This window comes from Crocodylus siamensis, chromosome 3 (genome assembly GCF_052110815.1).
Source record: "Crocodylus siamensis isolate JL-2025a chromosome 3, ASM5211081v1, whole genome shotgun sequence".
In the NCBI taxonomy this organism is placed as follows: domain Eukaryota; kingdom Metazoa; phylum Chordata; order Crocodylia; family Crocodylidae; genus Crocodylus; species Crocodylus siamensis.
Genome location: NC_143397.1, coordinates 108,584,316 through 108,604,007, shown reverse-complemented (window position 1 = coordinate 108,604,007; position 19,692 = coordinate 108,584,316). Strand labels below are relative to the sequence as shown.

The 19,692-nt window shown below is 44.1% G+C and overlaps 1 protein-coding gene across 1 annotated transcript in view; it reads left to right on the top strand.

The window, feature by feature from the left end:
• The window catches only part of HOOK3 (hook microtubule tethering protein 3), a 129,908-nt gene that overhangs the window by 84,488 nt on the left and 25,728 nt on the right, over positions 1–19,692 (top strand). The window contains exons 13-16 of the mRNA XM_090038949.1: positions 4,071–4,158; positions 4,989–5,058; positions 10,497–10,637; positions 12,196–12,283. Coding sequence (XP_089895075.1) covers positions 4,071–4,158; positions 4,989–5,058; positions 10,497–10,637; positions 12,196–12,283 — 387 coding nt within the window. The remainder of the gene's footprint in view (positions 1–4,070; positions 4,159–4,988; positions 5,059–10,496; positions 10,638–12,195; positions 12,284–19,692) is intronic.

The window sequence follows — 19,692 nt, the reverse complement described above, 5'->3', positions numbered from 1 at the left end:
AAAAGTAGGCTTTGACTCGCTCAAGGAATTCACAGGCAGGATCCTCAGGGAAGCCAGTCTGAGGGGAAGAGGAGTCCAGGAGAGCTGGCTGTACTTTAAAGAAGCCTAACTGAGAGTGCAGGAACAAACCATCCTGATATGCAGGAAGACTAGCAAATATGACAGAAGACTAGCTTGTCATAGCAGACAACTCTTCAGTAAACTAAATCACAGAAACAAAGCTTGTAAGTGGGAACTTTGACAAAAAACTAGGGAGGACTGTAAGAGCATTGCTCAGGCATGCAGGGAAGAAGTTAGGTAGGCCAAAGCACAGTTGGAGTTGTAGCTAGCAAGGGATGTGAAAGGTAACAAGGGTTTCTGCAACTATGGTTGGTAGCAAAAGGAGGATTAGGGAAAGTGTGGGTCCCTTACTGAATGGGGAAAGCAGCCTTGTAATAGAGGATGCAGAAAAGTCTGGAGTGCTCAATGCTTTTTTTTCACCTCAGTCTTTACAGGCAAGGTCGGCTCCCAAATTACTGAACTGGGCAGCACAACAGAGGAGAGGAAGTGAACAGCCAACAGTGGTGAAAGAACAGGTTAGGGATTCTTTAGAAAAGCTGGACATATGCAAGTCCATGGGGCCAGATGGGATGCACCCTTGGATGCTGAGGGAGTTGGCTGATGACATTGAAAACAAAGTTTTCATCTTTGAAAACTCATGGCAATCATTAGAGGTCCTGGATGATTGGAAAAAGGCAAACTTAGTGGCCATATTTAAGAAAGAGAAAAAGGAGGATCCAGGGAACTACAGACCAGTCGGCCTCTCTTCATTCCCTGGAAAAATCATGGAGCAGATCCTGAAGGAATCCATCTCGAAGCACTTGGAGAAGAAGAAGGTGATTAGAAACAGTCGGCATGGATTCACCAAGGACAAGTCATGCCTGACCAACCTGATTGCCTTCTATAATGAAGTGACTGGCTTTGTGGATGCGGGGAGACCAGTGGATGTGGTAGACCAGCGGACGTTCTTGCAGGCAACCTAAGAAGGTACAGGCTGGATGAATGGACTCTAAGGTGGATAGAAAACTGGCTGCAGCATCAGGCTCAGAGGGTAGTAGTCAATGGCTTGATGTCTAGCTGGCAACTGGTATTAAGTGGAGTTCCCCAGGGGTCCATCCTACGGCCAGTTTTGTTCAATATCTTCTTCAATCACCTGAAAGATGCCATAGAATGCACCCTCAGCAAGTTTGCAGATGATTACCAAGCTGGGGGAGTAGCAGATATATTGGAAGGTACAGCTATGATTCAGAGTGATGTAGACAAATTGGAGGATAGGGCCAAAAGAAATCTCATGAGGTTCAACACAGGCAAGTGCAAAGTCCTGCACTTAAGACAGAACAATCCCATGCCCCAGTACAGGCTGGGGACTGACTGGTTGGGCAGCAGCTCAGCAGAAAAGTACCTGGGGGTTACAGTGGACAATTAACTGAATATGAGCAAACAGTGTTGCAAAAAAGGCTAATGGTATACTGGGCTGCATTGGTAGGTGTGTTGCCAGCCGGTCAAGGGAAGTGATTATTCCCCTGTATTCTACACTGGTGAACTGGTGAACACATCTGGAGAACTGTTCAGTTTTGGCCCCCCACCCCACTGCAGAAAGGATGTGGACTAATTGGAATGAGTCCAGCAGAGGGCAGTGAAAATGGTTCAGGGGCTGGGGCACATGAGTTACAAGGAGAGGCTGAGGGAACTGTGCTTATTTAGTCTAGGGAAAAGAAGACTGAGAGGGGATTTAATAGCAGCTTTCAACTAGCTGAAGGAGGTTTGAAAGAGGATGAAGCTAGACTGTTTTTAGTGGTGGCAAATGACAAAACAAGGAGCAACGGTCTCAAGTTACAGCAAGGGAAGTTTAGGTTAGATATTAGGCAGAATTTTCTAACTAGGAGGGTAGTAAAACACTGGAACAGGTTACCCAGAGAGGTGGTGGAAACTCCCTTCTTTTGTGGTTTTTAAGACCCAGCTAGACAAAGCTTTGGCTGGGATGATCTAATTGGGGATGGTCCTGCTTTGAGCAGGGGTTTGGATCCAGTGACCTCCTGAGGCCTTCCAACTCTAATTTTCTATGATTCTATGATGTACCTTAACTTTAGCAAGGCTTTTGATACTGTCTCACGCTGCATTCTTGCAAGAACACTGAGTTAAGTATGGGTTGTGTGAATGGACTGTAAGTAAGGTGGATAGAAAACTGTCTGGATTTTTGGGCTCAACAGGTAATGATCAATGGTTTAAGATCTAGTTGGCAGCTGGTATCAAGTGAAGTACCCTAGGGGTTGGTCCTGCGGCCAGTTTTGTTCAATATTTTTGTTAACGATATGGAAGATGGGATGGATTGCAGCCTAAGCAAGTTTGTGGATGACACCAGGCTGGAGGGTGTAGTAGATATGCTGGAGGGTAGGGCTGGGATTCGGAGTGACCTAGACGAACTGGAGGATTGGGCCAAAAGTAATCTTATATGGTTCAACAAGAAGTGCACTTAGGAAAGAAGAATTACATGCACCACTACAGGCTGAGGACCAACCAGCTAAGCAGGAGCTCTGCAGAAAAGGACCTGGGTTACAGTGGACAGTAAGCTGGATATGAGTCAGCAGTGTGCTTTTGTTGCCAAAAAGACTAACAGCATACTGGGCTATATTAGTAGAAGCATTGCCAGTAGATCGAGGGAAGTAATTATTCCCCTCTATTCTGCACTGGTGAGGCCACATCTGGAAGACTGTGTCCAGTTTTGGCCCCCCTGCTATTAGAAAGGATGCGGACAAGTTGGAGAGTCCAGTGGAGGGCAGTGAAAATGGTTAGGGGGCTAAAGGAACTGGGCTCATTAGTCTGCAGAAGAGAAAACTGAGAGGGGATTTGATAGCAGCCTTTAACAACCTGAAGGGTGGTTCCAAAGAGGATGGAGCTAGACAGTTCTCAGTAATGGCAAATAACAGAACAAGGAGCCAATGGTCTTACGTTGCAGCAAGGGAAGTTTATGTTGGATATTAGGAAAAGCTCTATCTCACTAGGAGGGTGGTGAAGGACTGGAACGGGTTACTTGAAGACATGGTAGAATCTCCATCCTTGGAGGTTTTAAGGCCCAGCTTGACAAAGTCCTGGCTGTAATGATCTAGTTTGCATCTCTCAATCAGTCAGTGCAGTTTTCTGGACATTGTCCATCATCTGTAAATTGTCATTCATGCCAAGATGCACAGTTCTGACAGTCTAGCTTTCCAGCCAGAAGATTTAAAAGTTTATTTTCAACCACTGTTAAATAAAGAGTTGCCTTTGGCTGTTACTGATGCTTGAACATGTGGTAACAGCTGAGAATCTTATAAGACCATTCCTTCCCACCTCCCTGGTGCAAATTTGAAACAAGTGAAATGCACTGAAAGGGACAAATATTGTCCTTGTGTTTTTTCTGTTTATTTCCCCAAATAACGTGACCTCATTCTCTCTGGGTTGATCCTCAGATGCCTTGTTTTCTTCCAGTGTCATCCAAGTACTCTACTAAATGACAAGGTCTTTGATACTTTTTGGGTCTGTTGAACTCCCACCTTTGGTAGTATGCAGAAGTCCTTGAGGAATAGTAAGAAGTTACAAGTATCTGTGGTTCCTCTTGGTCCATGGTCCTTTCTTGCCTTTCTCACTTCTGAATCTTGGGTTGATTTCTTGTATGACAGGAAGAAGCTTCCCTTTACACGGGAGAGAGGGAAATAGAAGGGTATGGAAAGAAGGGTAGGTGAGTAATCCCGATGGGTGATTCTCACTAGAATCTCAAGGCACAGATGCCTTGAACCTAGAATTGCAGGGAATATGTAGAGGCAACCACTGCCAGAAAACCACTGCTTCTGGTGAGTTAGCTGTGGGGGATGGGCTGGGGAGCGGTTTGGTTTTGTTTTTAATTCTGTCCATGTAATGCTCTGGGGTTCTCTGGTGTGTAATGTTTTCTGGTAATGCACATTAATCCTGTTCAAGTGCCAGTGGTGATTCTGATAACAATCTTCAAAGGATTTATAGAGCTAAGATTAATATTAATTGTCCTTCCAATCATTTAGAGATTAAGAACAGAAAGAGATTCCCTTAAAGAAACGATTGAAGAGCTTCGGTGTGTGCAAGCACAGGAAGGGCAACTCACCACTTCAGGTAAAGCAGAAATGTCCAACTCATGGCCCAGAGGCTCCAGTGGGTACCTTCCTTGTTGCCACATGATGGCAGGAGGGAAGGGGTCCATGCACAACCTGCACATTGGGGGATGGGAGTCTGCATGCTGCTGGCACAGCCTGCCTGGTATGGGGGAGGCCAGGGGTCTTGCCTCTGCAATGTGTAGCCCCTGGATGCACTGAAGTTTGACCGTCCTGAGGTAAAGGATAGAGAGACCTGTAAGTGAATTTTTAGTAAAGAATGTACAGTTTCATGGGAATATAGTAGATTCCCCTTTATTTATTATACTAGGCAGGTAATGCATCTGCCAAGTTATAGTTGCAAAATAGTTTCCATTATGAATCCTTTTCTTGGTTGTTCAGGGCTTCACAAAATTTTCAGTGTATATCTGGACTTTTCCATGGTGTCTCTACCAAAATCAGATAATTCTAGGCAGTTTTAAGTGATTCTTTTTTTTAAGTGTGGTGGTGAGAAACCAACTTTGCATCTTCTGTTAGCACTAATATTCTCCCTGCACAGACAGCAGTTTTCTGAAATGTGTATTTTGTATCTGGGTGCATATATATAGATTTATAATTCTGTTTGCCATATTACGCAAACCATACATTAAACCATAACTTATTTTTTCTCCAAAATGGAGGAAAACAGGAACAGAAAGCATGAGCGTGCCTCCATTTCAAACATAATTTCTTATTATAGCATGACATTTTACTACTACTCGCATGTGGGGAAGTACTGTGTCAAATGCTCATTGAAAACTGAGTATTTATGTAAAACAATATTTATTCCCAGTCTGTGTTTTCCTGAAATAGGATTGATGCCCCTGGGAAGCCAGGAGTCTTCTGACAGTCTGGCAGCAGAAATTGTTACTCCTGAAATTAAGTAAGTGAAATCATGCATCTATTCTGGGTAGTCCTTAGAATGAACTTCAAGCATTAACTGTAATGTTTTTTCAATGTTTTAAGGTTTCTTTAGGATTAATGCATGTATTTTTTTCTCTTGCTTTGGATTTCTGCGAGATTCATCTTACGTATGGGATATATACTAGTTTCTTAGAAACATAGCATTCATTCATTTAATTATCCTGATCTAACTTGAAAGGTGACCTGCAAAGTATTAAAAAGTAAAAGAGAGGGGGGGACATCTGTGCCCCTTTCTCAAGCTGTGAGAAGGCGGAAAAGACAGGTATTTATTTTTCAGTTTTAATAAGGTTTCTCCCTAATCTCTGCTTCATGTAGAAACAGGCAGCTGCTAGTCTTGACCTGCATTTCCACTGGGTGGCCAAGTGGGTGGAAGGTGACCTGGAGTTGGAGCCCCTTGTGTTAGGGCAGGAGCTGCCCAGCTGCAGCTTCCTTGCATGGCTGGGCATCTGCTGTCCAGCACGCATCCCCACTGCTTCGCAACATTACCTGCTGCCTGGAGTGGCACAGAAGGGGCAGGAGGAGAAGGAGCTGCGGGGGAGCTGAGCAGTACCTGGGTAGATGTGGCAGCAGTCCCCCTGGAAGCTGTATGTACTGGCCAGGGCAGTGTGGTATGGTGGGCATTGAGCGAGTGCAGGTGCAGTCAGGAGCACGATGGGCTACCCTGGATGGGAGTGGGCAGGGTCAAACCCATGCAGAGTGCTGTGGGAGCTGGACCACACCTGCACCACCCAGGAGAGATCTGCTGTACATCCCCTGCCACCCCTCTCTCCCCCCATCCCCAGCCAGCTCCTGGGACCTAGTGCATGGGCAGCCCCCCCACACACATGTACATACCCCCCATCCCTCCCAACACACACACACTCACCCATATACAAGAGTAAGACTTTCTTTTGAGCTATTATGCAATCTTCTCTATTTACATACTCTAAATACATAAATCAGGAAAAAAAGATATTTTTAAATATAAATATGTTATAGTACATGTTTGATTTTTAGTATATGATTTGTTTTTATCTGTAATTTGTTAAAATATCTTCTGAAAGATTTTTTTGTGTGTCCCTTGATAGCTCACCAAAACTCGTTAAATGGCCCTGCAGCCAAAATAAATGTCCACTCCTGGGCTAAAACCTTAAACGTGCTGAGCTCCTTCCTGAGGAAAAATAGACAGTACTTACTGTGTAGAAGTCGGAACAGGAGCTCTGGAGACATGATTTCTTCCCTAGTTACAATAAACACCAAGGAAAATAATGTATGGGTTAGGAAACATTACTGGATTGAGGCCATATATTTTGCCATTTTCCTTTTATACCAGAGAAAAAATTTTTGTAAACAAATATGAAGCCCCAGAGAGGATTTTCACTGTTTAGTGCAGAGTTGGGTTCATCCAGCTCTGCAAGCACTGGTCCTTTCACAGGCAGGGGGAAAGCACTTTTAGAGGCAATATTGTACTTCCTAGCATTTGTGAAGAGGAGATATTAATGCTTACCATTTCAGGGACTTCTTTGAGCCCTCATCAGGACTTTGGAATGTATTATTTCTATTTCTCCCAAATTGGGCAAGTCATTTTACAATTAAGAGAGCTCTCATCAGGGTCACAAGAGTTTACAATCTGAGTGAGTGAATATGCAAAGGCTTATAGCACATGGGACACCATTCAATTATTAGTACTTATTTTTTTAGACAGAAAAAAGTAACTATCAACTGCAGGACTGAGCTTCATAAAGGAACTTGGAGAAAGCAACTCAGAATGTCTTTGATGTAGGATTCTTGTGGTAAATGGGCAGCTCCTATTGTTTTATCAGGCGGACAAGCTGTTATGGAAAGTGCTATTTTGACAATGATAAGCATACACTTCAGTTTCACAAGCTGTATATTTTGATGATACTCTGAGACTTCATTGACTGTGGCTTAGGTAAACCACACCTTCGCTTCACAGACTACCAACTTAGCTTGGCACTTCTTTAAAAAGTTATCAATGGAAGTGCACCAATACATTGGTCCGATATCAGATTGGCACCGATATAAAGAAAATCGATTGTATTGGAAATCGGCCTCGTGTAGCCAGTAATATGGCTGATAAATGCCCGTGCATGTGTGCAGCTGCAGCGCAGCACTGCATGTAAGCAGCAAGGAGCACAGCCTTGCAGCTTGAATAACTGCATGCAGCTGGTAAGTCTGGTGTGGAGGGGAGAGGAAGGGGTGTGGGAGTAGGGACAGATCAAGGCCCCCGCAGTGAGTGAGAAATGAGGCTGGGGCAGGGGCTGAGGCTGGGGCAAGCACTGTCCAGCTGGGGCAGGCCGGGTGTAGGATGGAGCCATGGCTCATGCAGGGAGGAAAAGTGGCTCTTGCCACTGTGTGTTGCTTGTCTGGGAGCCACTTGTCTGGAGCTCACCTGCTCATCCAGCACCTCCTGCTGCTGCTCCCACTGCTTGACTTGACTTGACTTGCCCTGCCCTGCTCAGATCCAGGGGCACATGCCCTGTCCGTGTCATCCCGGACGAGTGGTGGGAGCAGCGGTGGGAGCCCTCGGACAAGTGCTTCCCAGGCTAGTGACGTGCAGTGGCAGGAGCTGCCTGTCACCCATCCCCAGATGAGCCACAGCTGTCCTGCAGCCCCAGTCCCACTCCTCCCTTACCTCAGGGGCCTTGATCTGCACCTCTGATGCCCCTTCCTTCCCCCCTCCCCTTCCACTATAACAGACTTACCAGCTGCATGCAGCTCTCCAAGTTGCCAGGCTGGTATTAGATATTGGATTGGTATTGGCTAATATGCCTCGTTAAAATCGGCTATTGGTATTAACCCAAAAAATCTCTATTGCCATACCCCTAGTAATCATAGAATCAATGAGTCAGAAGGGACCTAGACAGATCATCTAGTCCGACCCCCTGCCATGGGCAGGAAGGAACACTGGGGGTGGCAGGGATCGTGCCTATCCAGTCTCCTCTTGAAGATCTCCAGGGAAGGTGAGAGCACCACCTCTCTGAGAAACCTATTCCAGGCTCTGGCCACCCTTACCGTAAAGTAGTTCTTCCTAATATCTAACCTAAAGGTTCTCCTTTTAATGTTGACAGAGGCCCAACACTTTTTTTAATGCCCCTGCAAGTTCCAAGAATTTTATGAACATTTCTGGGGACAAAGCTAACTTGAGCTCTGGAAAGTTTGAGGAAAGGCTGTATAAGAACATGCGTTTTCCATGCACTTGGATTCTTTCTTGTCCTGGAAGCAGCAAGCCCAGAATATGTTCTGGTCCCCTTGACTTTCAGTCCATTGATTGTTTTACTTTGTTTCTCCCCAGGTTGCAGATTGTTTTTATTATGAAGCATCAGCTGACCACAGAATTAGGTGGCATTCATCGTTTTTCTTCTTATACAAGTTTTTGGGGATCTATGGTCCCCCTCAGTTTAGTTGGTGTCTCTACTATAATGATAGACTGGGTTCAGCAAGACGGCTTTAAGACCTGCACAGTGAGTGTATAGGCAAGGTGTAGCAGGGGCTAGGACACAGCCCCTGCTAGACTCCTTCGGGAGCAGCAGTGCTGGTGGGAAACTTACTGTGGCACACCAGAGGAGACTTTCAGGGAAAAATGGGCTGTGCTTCCACAGTGTGCCAGAGAGGAGCTCTGGGGGGGAAACTGGAGCATCACAACAGCTTCAAAGTCAGGGGAACCCATGTCCCTGATTGGCCCAGAAAGAGTCCAGGCAGTTTAAAAGGGGGATGCCAAGGGAGGCTCAGCATTTGGCATTCCGAGGAACAAAGGTGGTGCAGCAGGACTGAGGGGAAGACCTGCAGTGCCGAAGAAGTAGTTAGCCAAACCCTCATGAGACGGGGAACCCTGGGATACAGCGATCATGAACAAAGGGCTGACCCGACCCATCGAGTGAGATAAGTGATACTAGGGTAGTGGTGGGTGATCCACACGAGACAGGTCTGGGGATACACCGAGGGAGTGCCCCAGGAAAAGGTTTTCGAGCTCATTGGGGAAGAGGGTGAGGACATACCACAGAGATAGGGTTAGCCTCAAGGGACTCCAAGATAGCCCAGAGAAAGGGGAGATTTGTCTGGACTGACCAGGTAAACAGTTCTCAGGGTTTAAGCAGCTACAAGGAGCTGAGCGGGACTTTCAAACCCAGGACTTAGAGGGTTTTTTTCCAGAATATGTACTATAGATAAAGAAGCATGAGCCTTTTCCTTTATTTTTATTTTATTTAATGCTCCCAGGCAAGGGAGTGATAGGCAGGGGGGAAGTAAGATTCCCTGTGTACTCCAGTTGCAGTTAAGTTTGTCATAACACATACCCCTGGACCCTATAGAGAACTGCTTAGTTAAGTCTTGGAGACCAGCGGGAACAGATTTCACCCCATAAGAGCACGCCAACCCAAGGAGGAAGAAAGGTGATGGCAGACTAGATGGGAGCATGTAAACCGGAAGAGAGAGACGTATCTGGAAGGGACAGATGTTTTGTGGAGCAAGTAATTGGTGGAGGAGCAGAGGTCTAGTGACTCACCCTCTCCACCAACGGAGAAGTACAACTTGTCACCCAAGGGGAAAGGGGCAGAGTGTAAGGGTGGTGGAGCCCTGCAGAAGAACAACTCTAGTCAGGCAGACCAACACTCAAGATACCATTCATCCTCCCAACAATTACCATAACATCAAGATATGGCAGGAAAGAGGGAGGAGAGATGAGGCAGAGGTCCTGGGGATCATAACCTGGAAATGGGGAGACTAGGGGAGCCACATGCCCAACACAAGGCATCTGCAGCGGACCCTGATAGCCATCATTTTTAATGCTTCAGTGAGCGTGCGTGAATCTGTGCTTAGGAGGTTACTCAATGACTGCAACTGAAAGTTAACTAACTCTCCTGACTCTGTGCATATTGATAGATGTCATTAGTGATATAATGAACACTGAATTCTAAACCGCGTCCCAGCTATTTTCTAACCATAGTTAACCTGCACACAAAACTCCAGGTTCTAAGCAGATTTAGTGATCTTATAACGTTGTATTATGGAAATTTAAATGTGTAATTTTGTTTTGTGTATTTGTGTCTCAAACTGAGCAAGGAAAACGTGACCTATATGCTGTAGTCACACTTCCTGAGGTAAATTGTTTTCCTCCATACTGGGCATGTCTACATGAGATGCTTACTGCACATTGACCTAATAACACTGCTCAATAGTGCGAATAGTAGTGTTATTAGGCTAATGCGCAGTAAGCGTCATTAATTAATGGTGTGCTGGTGTTAATGCAAAGTAACTTTAGGTACTGCTCATTTAGTTCTTACTTTATTAAGAAAGTAATAAAGTAAATTCAGAGTACCTAAGGCACATTAATGAAGTGCAGATGCCCCCACAGAGTGGCAAGATTTTTCTAGCAGCCTTTTTATTTTGTTTCCCAAGGGAGAAACTCATTCGTCTCCAACATGAGAACAAAATGCTAAAGCTTAACCAAGAAGGTTCTGACAATGAAAAGATTGCCTTGTTGCAGAGCCTGCTAGATGATGCAAATCTGCGGAAAAATGAACTGGAGACCGAAAACAGGTAGGAAAATAATTGTTTCTATTCCAGCACATGCTTCCCTAAATATTCATACATTTTAATGTTGTGCGGCCTGTTATCATCATTTGGAGCCTAAATGAAGGTGCGCTGGCTCCAGGTTATCAGCAAATCTCGTTTGGTTAATTCTTGCCATGCAGGGTTTTCTTGTTACTTGGAGGATTAAAATGAGTGGAATTGGGTCTTTGTTGCCGTCTCCTGTGGAAACAATGCAAAATTTGGGGTCACAAGTACTGGAATTTCTTAGTGAAAACTTTAGAGTTTTGTCAAGAAGCTGATTGACCAGATAGACCTCTTCACTCAATTGACTCAGGTTCTGAATTAAAAGAAACCTGATGACTGAACTTTTCTATTTAGTATATGACGTTTTGAACATACTCCTTGTTGTTCCTATGTACTATTGATTCCACATGGTCTAACCTGTTGGGGCCAACCTTTTTGTCAGACATGCCACAAATTAGCCCTGCATCCTCTCTGAGTGCCACTCCGATCCCCTTCTCCTGCCCAGTCTCATATATGAATTACCTCTGCAGATCTCTAGTGCAGGAAGCTAGCAAGTAATAGTGCTACACTCCAGCAAGAGACCTGGTGAGTAATTCTGAATAAACATCAAAGAACTACATCTAAGTTTTACCCTAGAATAAGTGTGTGGTGCTTAATAAATAAATTACTTCCCCTTTGGCCATCACAAAGATCTCATACACAGCTGTACCTGTGACAAAAATCAGCAGTAGCCATGCAAGCTATAAAATGTATCATACTGGAGTTCTGTCACTGGAACTCCAGTACCATCATAACACATCTACATCCCCAACTTCATCAGTTAGGAGAGTCTTTGTGGAGAAAATGTGCTTTCTAAGGATCCGTTCCTATAAGCTGCAAAGCATTGTAAGGAAATTAAGAAAGAGTTTAGTTCTGCCTGCTCATGCCTCATCCAAGAGTTTTCACCATATTTGTTCAGAAAAATCAACTGCTTTATAGTCACTCTTACTTTTTTTAAGCCACCACTAAGAGTTATCCTGAACTTTCTGACTATACTGCATGTTGTTAAATGGCAGCATTATTAAAATAATTTTCTGTTAATATTTTTAAACATATAATAGGTTTAAAATTACTTATTTTTTAAAACTTATTCTCCCCTTGGAAGGGACAGGCATCACAGTTTCTCTTCATGAGAAAAAACAGTAGTAGCTTTGATGCAGCAGGAATGAGTGTTACAGCTTCCTGTGGTGCTGAGTTAGAAGTAATCTCTGGGCATGCATCCATTCCAGTTAATCCTGTCTGTGCCTGAAGTGTTCACCACTGGAGTTGTTTTGGGGGAAGAGCAGAGCAGTAAGGCCATACTTTCTGTAAATCCTGTTGAGACTTTAAATAAATTCAGTGTAACTTTGCAACTTGCGTGCAATTGGGCCAATTCTCATGGGTACAAAATGTGTGCCTCCAGATCTGCAATGTGCTGAAATGTTAGTATATTTAAAAAGTATACAGAAAAATAAGTTGTAAAAGAGAGAAATAATTATTTAGGATTTTCTCTCTTTTTCAGGCTAGTAAATCAGAGACTTCTGGAAGTACAATCCCAGGTTGAAGAATTGCAGAAATCTGTGCAGGAACAAGGCTCAAAAACTGAAGATGTAAGTAGAAACGCACACAAAATCTGTATTTTGATACCCACAGTTATCCTAGTTGCCTTTCATGTGTTGGTAGTTCCATGCTATGCCATGTCATGAAGATATAGTGGAGTTGCAGATTCCAGGTTACGGTTCTTTGTTTTCCTAGTTTTAGTTTAAGGGGGGTGACCTAAAAGGAACTATGCCTTCTCTTTGTAAAATGAGACTCTTGCCTAGAACAGAGAAAGGAGTGAAGTACGTTCCATATTTGTTTCATCTTTCTGCCTCTTCCTTTGGTAAATTCAGCATAATTTCTAGTTCCCCAAAATTAGGATTCTAGGAAGTTGAAGTTAATTGACCCCTCAGTTTCAGCATTAAGGGTAACACCAGCTCTTCAGCTAACTGTGTAAGACAAGCAGAAGGAAAGTGTTTTCCTTCCCAGGAAAGAGAGCTTTCAGTGCCAGCATGCAGTCTGTGGCTTACACCTATGCCTTGGCAAGAGTTGACCACCTTTACTTAGTATTAGTGAAATTATTTGAATATATATTTCTCCGCATTTCTCTGTAGATTCTAGTCCTCGTTAAAATTAAAAAGATACGATGCACATGGGACAAAATAAACTCAAAATATACATGCATGATAATGGGCTCTGTTAATTGTTACCACACAGGAACAAGACTTTGGTATCTTTTTGGACAGTTTGCAAAAAAAAAAAAAAAAAATCAGCGGAAGTTTCAATAGAAGAGGAATAACCTGTGAAAAATTTTGGATGTGCCCTGTTTGCCCCTGCCCCTCATTTTCCCCCACTGTGTAAAGACAGGATACTGGACTAGATGGACCAGTGGTAATTTTATGGTTACCCCTAAATTCCTGAGATGAGGTCTCAGAAAAAATAGATGTTCTCATACTGAATGTCTCTTTAGAAGCTAACATTAGTTGATGGCTATTTTAATTGGTTGTCTTCCAGGGTTTTAGGTGGGTATCCTCTAAGCATGCCTGGCAATCAAAGATCTGTTTTTATTTTTAATTGGAATTATTGGTAAATCACCATTGAACTCAAGTCAATAGGAAAATTCCCATTTAGTGAAACAATTTCACCCTTTTTAAGCAACCGATGCTCCAACTTTTGTGTCTAGTTAGTTTTCACGAAACATCAGGAGTCTGTCCAGCTGTCTTCTTCGACTTTTTAAACTTACCGTTACTGAGTTATCATATTTATTCAAATCTAAGCTGAGGTTTTTTTGACCCCCAGTTAGCATAGGGAAGAAAAAGCTTCATCTTGGATTCGAGTTTAGGCCACAGGACAGGTGGTGGCAGCTCAGCTCCAGCTTTGACTCCAGTTCTGGAGCTGAAGCCAGAGGCAAGGTGCTGCCTGCCCTGGGCTGGAATGGCTCATTTGGGCAGTAGAAGGGACATACAGCCAGGGGCAGCACAGAGGAAACTGGGGGGATGGGTGTGGGGGGATGCATTTTTTCCCTGTACCTCTCCTCTCCTCTCCCCTCTTACTTTCTGCTCTGGCTCCAGCTCCAAACCAGTCTGGCTGGGAGCTACTGCTGCTTCTCCTTGGCCAGAATGGGCTGAGGCCAGGCTACAGCCATGCTTCTGCTGGCTGCCCCAGAGGAGCAGAGTTGCAGCAGAAGGGGTTGAACAGGGGCTGGGGGGACAGGCTGCAGGAGAAAATGGTTGGGAGTCAAAATGCAGGGGAAGCAGGGAGTGGGTGGGCAGACTGCAGTGGAGAACGGGGAGGCAGGCTTCAGGGGACAGCAGGAGGAGGCAGGCTGCAAGGGGACAAAAGGGTGGGGGGCAGGTACAGGCACAGAGGGACAGACAGCATGGTGGGGTGGGGGCAAGCACGCAAGAACAAATGGTGGGGGGAGCTAGGGGTGGAAGGTTTGGCCCCTTGCCCCTTACCACTGCTTTTTGCACCATGCCAGTGCGGGGGGCAAATTTAAGATTATCTTTGATTCCTTAGATTCTATACATTGAAAATTATAGCACATTTATAATTTCCATGTATAGAATATAATTTTTTGAGGGGAGGAGTGTCAGTTGTTTTAAATTCAGATTCATTTTGAATTTCAGTAAATATAGTCATTTCTTTTTATATGAAAACTTGGAATAGTATTTTAAACATAAATGGCTCAGTTGACATAAGCTAAAAAAAATCACCTTTTACACTTCATGTTACTTTGTTTAGAAACCCAGAGGAGTCCTGAACTGATGACAGTCAAATTATCCACAAAGCACATCTATTTTAGCAATTGCAACAGTTAGCAAAATAAAGCTTTCTTTGTTGGTTTAATGTGTATATTCAAGCAATATGTGTTAGTGAAAATCATTAGTACTGGAAACACTGTAAATAAGTATCCAATTTAATTCATTTTATTAATTTTAAATCCCTGGTAGTCATTCTGGATGAGACTTTAATCTAGGAAGTGATTTTTGAATATGTCTACATCAGAGTGACCCCAGCACCTCAGCAAACCTGAGTGAGTTTGGGCACAAAAGAGGTGGAGCTGCAGGGTGATGGGCTTCAAGTAGAGCTGCACAAGTCTACCTGAACACTTAGCCACTTGTATCAGAGTCTGTGGTACAGGACAGGCTGAAGCCCATACTGCTGCAGTTTTCTGCTGCTGATAGCCCAGGCAGGATCCAGCATGCCATCTTGTGTTGCACTTCTACCTCTGATTGCAGGGTAGAATCATAGAACAGTAGGGTTGGAAAGGACTTCAGGAGGTCATCCAGTCCAACCCCCTTCTCAGGGCAGGACACCAGCCAAAGCAGATCTAGCAGGGCATGCTGGGCAAGGAGCTGTGCTGGGGCTGGGATTTTGCAGCTATGATAGCATAGTCCAGAGCTGGGGCAGAGCTGCCATCTGCTACCTATACCTGTGGATCGCAACTCTGCCCTGGCTCCTGACCACACTGTCACGGCTACAAAATCCCAGCCCCAGCACTGGAATAGCTATCTGCCCAGCCGCACATCCTGCCCGTGCTGTTTGGGCTGATCTCCATGGAAACCCCACCCTGTCCCTCCTGGGATCTCCATGGGAACTGGCCACAGTAATGTGGGCAGGGACTGCTGGGAAATGGAGTCCAGCTACCAGCTGGATCTGCCATTTTGCCCACCCCTGGGCTAAATACAGACATTTGGGAGTGTTAGGGGGGAGGTTAAATCAGTTCAAAATGGCTGCCTGATTTCAGGTAATTCAGAATGGGCGGACTAGCTGGGGGGTTGGGGTTACAGCAGGCTGGAGGAAATCAGGGCTCTGCCAGAGAATGGCGGGGGGGGAAGGGGGGCAGCGTGACCTGCAGGTGGGGTGGGGTCCTGCCAGTAAATGTATACCCCTGTGCCTCCTGCCCCTCCTCCCACTGGATTTACTTGCTTGGCTCTGGTAGCAGAGAATACTGATAAAAGCATCTGTACCCAGAGCAGCTTGTGGGATGGGGATTGAGAAGGCTGGCTTGGGAGAGTGGGAACAAGGGATTGGGGGGGAATAGATCAGGGAGTGGGGAGTAAAAACAGCATCACTGGGGTTGTGTTTTCCCAGTCTTGTGGCTGTGCAGGGGAAGTGGACAGAAATTCCAAAATTGCATAAGTTTGATACTACATAGAACCAGGTTTATCTTAAACCAAGTTCTGCCATTTTTAGATTGGTTTGTGTGCATGGAACTTCAGTTCAGTTACAGGATTAGACTGATTGCTGGCCACTGAGACCAGGTCTGTAAGTGTAAGTTCAGCACTGGGGTGAGTTAAGTTTAAATCAGGCAACCATTTTGAACCGGATTTAACCTCCCCAAATGTCTGTACTTAGCCTTAGAGACCAGGCCATGGAAACTCTATTGATCTGAAGGGACAGATCATAATTGTTGGGGTGCATCTTACAGCTTCAGAGCATAGACAGGTACTTACGTTTTGATTGAATGTGGAGAGCAATTCTACTTTGGTAAGAATGCTCCTTTAAAAATGTGAGGGTGGTGGGAAAGGGTAGTGATGCACAGATTATTACATGGTATTAATTGTCTGTGTGGTTATGTTCAAACTTTTCACCTTATCTCTGTCTTTTCCACGAATGTTGGCAGATTTATTTCTTGTACATTTACAGTGGAAGTACAACCAACCTGAAAAGGTGAAAAAACGGCATAGTATTTTATTTGAAAATGGATTTACAAAAAATAACCCGTCATACAATTAGTTCCTTTTCCTGTCACCAGAAGAAGTAGAACTTTTTTATTTCTTAAGTCACGTATTTCTGTTAGAAACCCAAATATGGGCTAGGGACAAACATTACAGATAAACCAGTATTAAGTGATCAGAAACTGGCTTAAACCTGTAACAGAACAGATGTTCGGTGCACATGAACCAGTCTGAAAATGGCTGAAACCGGTTTGAGATGAACCTGGTTGAATGTAGTATTAGATTTAACTGATTTGGCTAAAACCAGTTTATGCAGTGTCTGTCCCAGACCCCTTCCTGGTTTAACTTAAACCAGAGACCCACAGCATCGCAGCATGCTCTTTGGGCTGGGCTCTCTGCTCCAGCCCAGCAGGGCTGACCCTGCCCCTCTGCTCCCCAGCCAGGTAAGGACAGGCAGGGTCCCGTGTCTGGCCAGAGGGGGTTTTATTCCCCCCTCCCTGTCCCACTGGCAGGAACCTGAGTTGGATCTGCTGGGCGCTCCCCCCTTGTTGCTGCAGCAGCAGGCCAGCATGGCCCCTGAGGCAGAGGAGGCATGGAGGAGGGTTATTTATCCCTCTACCCCAACTTGGGGGACCACAGCTGGGTCTGCCCGCCCTGACCTCCGCAGAGTGGCAGAATAAGCCTGCTCCTATCCCCTTCACCGGGCACCAGAGGGAGAGTGGAATAACCCGCCTCCCTGCCCCCTCTGCCTCAGGGGCCAGACCGGCCCACTACTACAGCAGTGAGCAGACCTGGCTCGGGTCCCTGCCAGTGAGACAGGGAGGGGGAAATTAAACCCCTCTCTGGCCAGTTCGGCCCGGACTGACCATGCCCCCCCTCACCCCTCCAGCATAGCTCTCCTGCAGCTGTGGGCACACTCTAGCACCCCTGGCACCTGGCCTGAGCAACTACAGGCATCTGCCCATGTCTTTGCTGTTCAGCCTAGGCAAGTTAAACTAACCTGCAAAGGTTGAATCAATTCATGCTCCAGCTTTTTGAATGTCTGTCCCTAGCCATGGAGGAGTCAGATGTGGAGATGGAAATGTTTCTATTTTGAGGGTTTCAAGACCAAAACCTGTTCTTTCTTTTCTGTCTTTAAACTGTTAACTGCTTTGCCAAGGATTTCTTCCCCCTCTTAGTTTCTTTTATAGTAGAGACAAGTTACATATTAAATGCCTTTAAAAAATCCTGAATATATTTGTGGAGTTTCTTTTGTAGTTATTCTGTGACCAACTGATTTAAAATGGACAAACCTTTTTTGGTGTAATGACAGTAAGTTAAAGGAAACTTGTAATTACTCTAGAATAATTTCATATAAAGGAATAAAACAGTTTCCCATTTGGGAAAAGGAAGCAAATTAGTTTGTGGGGCTCTGCTCACAGTTGCATTTTAATTTAGGACATTTCTCCTACTGTGAATGTGAGTTTTGAGCAGGGCCACTTGCAGCCAGTTATAACATTTGCACATATTGTAAACTTCACTTTTTTTAATGGAGAAAATAAGTTTTCTCCTCCTCGCCAGTTTCAGCACTTTCAGAGATTACATGTAGCTACAATAGATGCAATATTCTGAGGGGGAAAGGTGATTTTTCAGGTTGACAGCGCTCTTTGAATGGCTTTTTTAACGCATCGAGAATGAATTGGTTAACCACTTTTCTCAGGTGCATTTGTCACTGTCCCCAAAGTTTCTACATGGTGCATATATATATATATATATATATATATATATCTATATATCTATCTATGGGGGTGGGGTACAGCAAACTAGAGCAGTTAAATTGTGTTGTATAACTGCTAGAGTTCCCTGCCCACAACAGCTTGACTGCAGTAGAGTACAAAGCATATGTACAGAATGCACAATGCACCTTTAGTTTTATCTTTTGTCAGTAGTAAGTTGTAACTCTCGGTTCTTACATTTATACCTTTCTATTATGTATATTAGAATATGTGTTCTCAAGGGCAGGTGGTTTTTAAAGCACCATTCACAGCTTGGATACATTATAAATAATGATAAAGGAAAGTGGTTGCATGCAAGAAAAATCAGCTCTTTGCCAGTTACTTATCACTTTTATGTTAACTGAATCAGAGTGCTGATAGGAGTACCTAGATTTGAATCCAGGTTTAAATTTCTGGTCCCAAGACGGTTTGAGGAGACCGGTTGCTCTTAATGATCTGATCCTTCCTCAGTGAAGTAAATGGGAGTAGATCAAGCCCTTTGGCACCCAGGTTAAAAGACCTTATGATAGCCACACCCTCTTTGCCAGATGATAATATACAACAACATATGTAACAGAAGATTAAAAATTAGCTAAATGCTCATTTTCCATTATAATTCCTACAGACACTAGAAAACAAATTGGAAAAATTCCAAGGACAAAAGGGCATAACCCACACAAGGTTTTAGCCTTAGCTGGCATGAATTGTTGCAACTTCATTGGAATCAGTGAAGTTAAGCCAGTTCACATTATCAAAGGACATGGGCCAAAATGTGCTTCCTGCTTAGAGTGCGTAACAAGAAAATCCCACTTTGAAATACAGAACTTATCTTGGGAACAAAAGCACAAAGATTATGTTTTAAAGTGCTCAGACTCCTACTAAGAGTTAGAGTGATCCTTATTTGGTTGTGTAGTTTTGTTGTAGTAGCACTTAGAAGCCTGTGTCATGAATCACGACCGCATCTTAATTGGGTGCTGGATAAACACAGAGCAGAAAGAGTCTGGCCCAGATATCTTGCATTTTTTACTTGTATTTAATAATCCCTTCAGAATGAAATTAGTAGTATAGATTAATCTGACATGGGAGGGCCAGTTCAGAGTCATTCTCTAAAAATACATATGTTTTTAAATGTTGATCTCAGTCCAAAAAAGTCTGCATATTGTTTCTATGTTACTAACATAGCATCTGCTTTTAAAATGATATTTTTTAAACAGCAGCTGCTCTCTCTTGGAATTTCTGGTTTAGCTTGATGGTTTATATATTTGCTTTTTTATGCTTTTACATGGTTTGTTTCTAGTGTGGAAGTGGGAAAGCTTTGATATACTTCAGTATAGTGTGGAAAAATTGTGTAGTTTTTTAATTCTCCAGGAAAAGGATAATGAAACTACTAATGAGAACAGAGAAGGAAAAATGTGCACGTCTGAAAAAATGCATAGCTTTAACTGTTGATGTTCATGAATTACTAAATAGTTTCTTTTCTTGGCTGCTGTTTTTGCTTCGTACTAATATGTCATCTCTGTCTCTTGGCATGGGTTTCTGCTG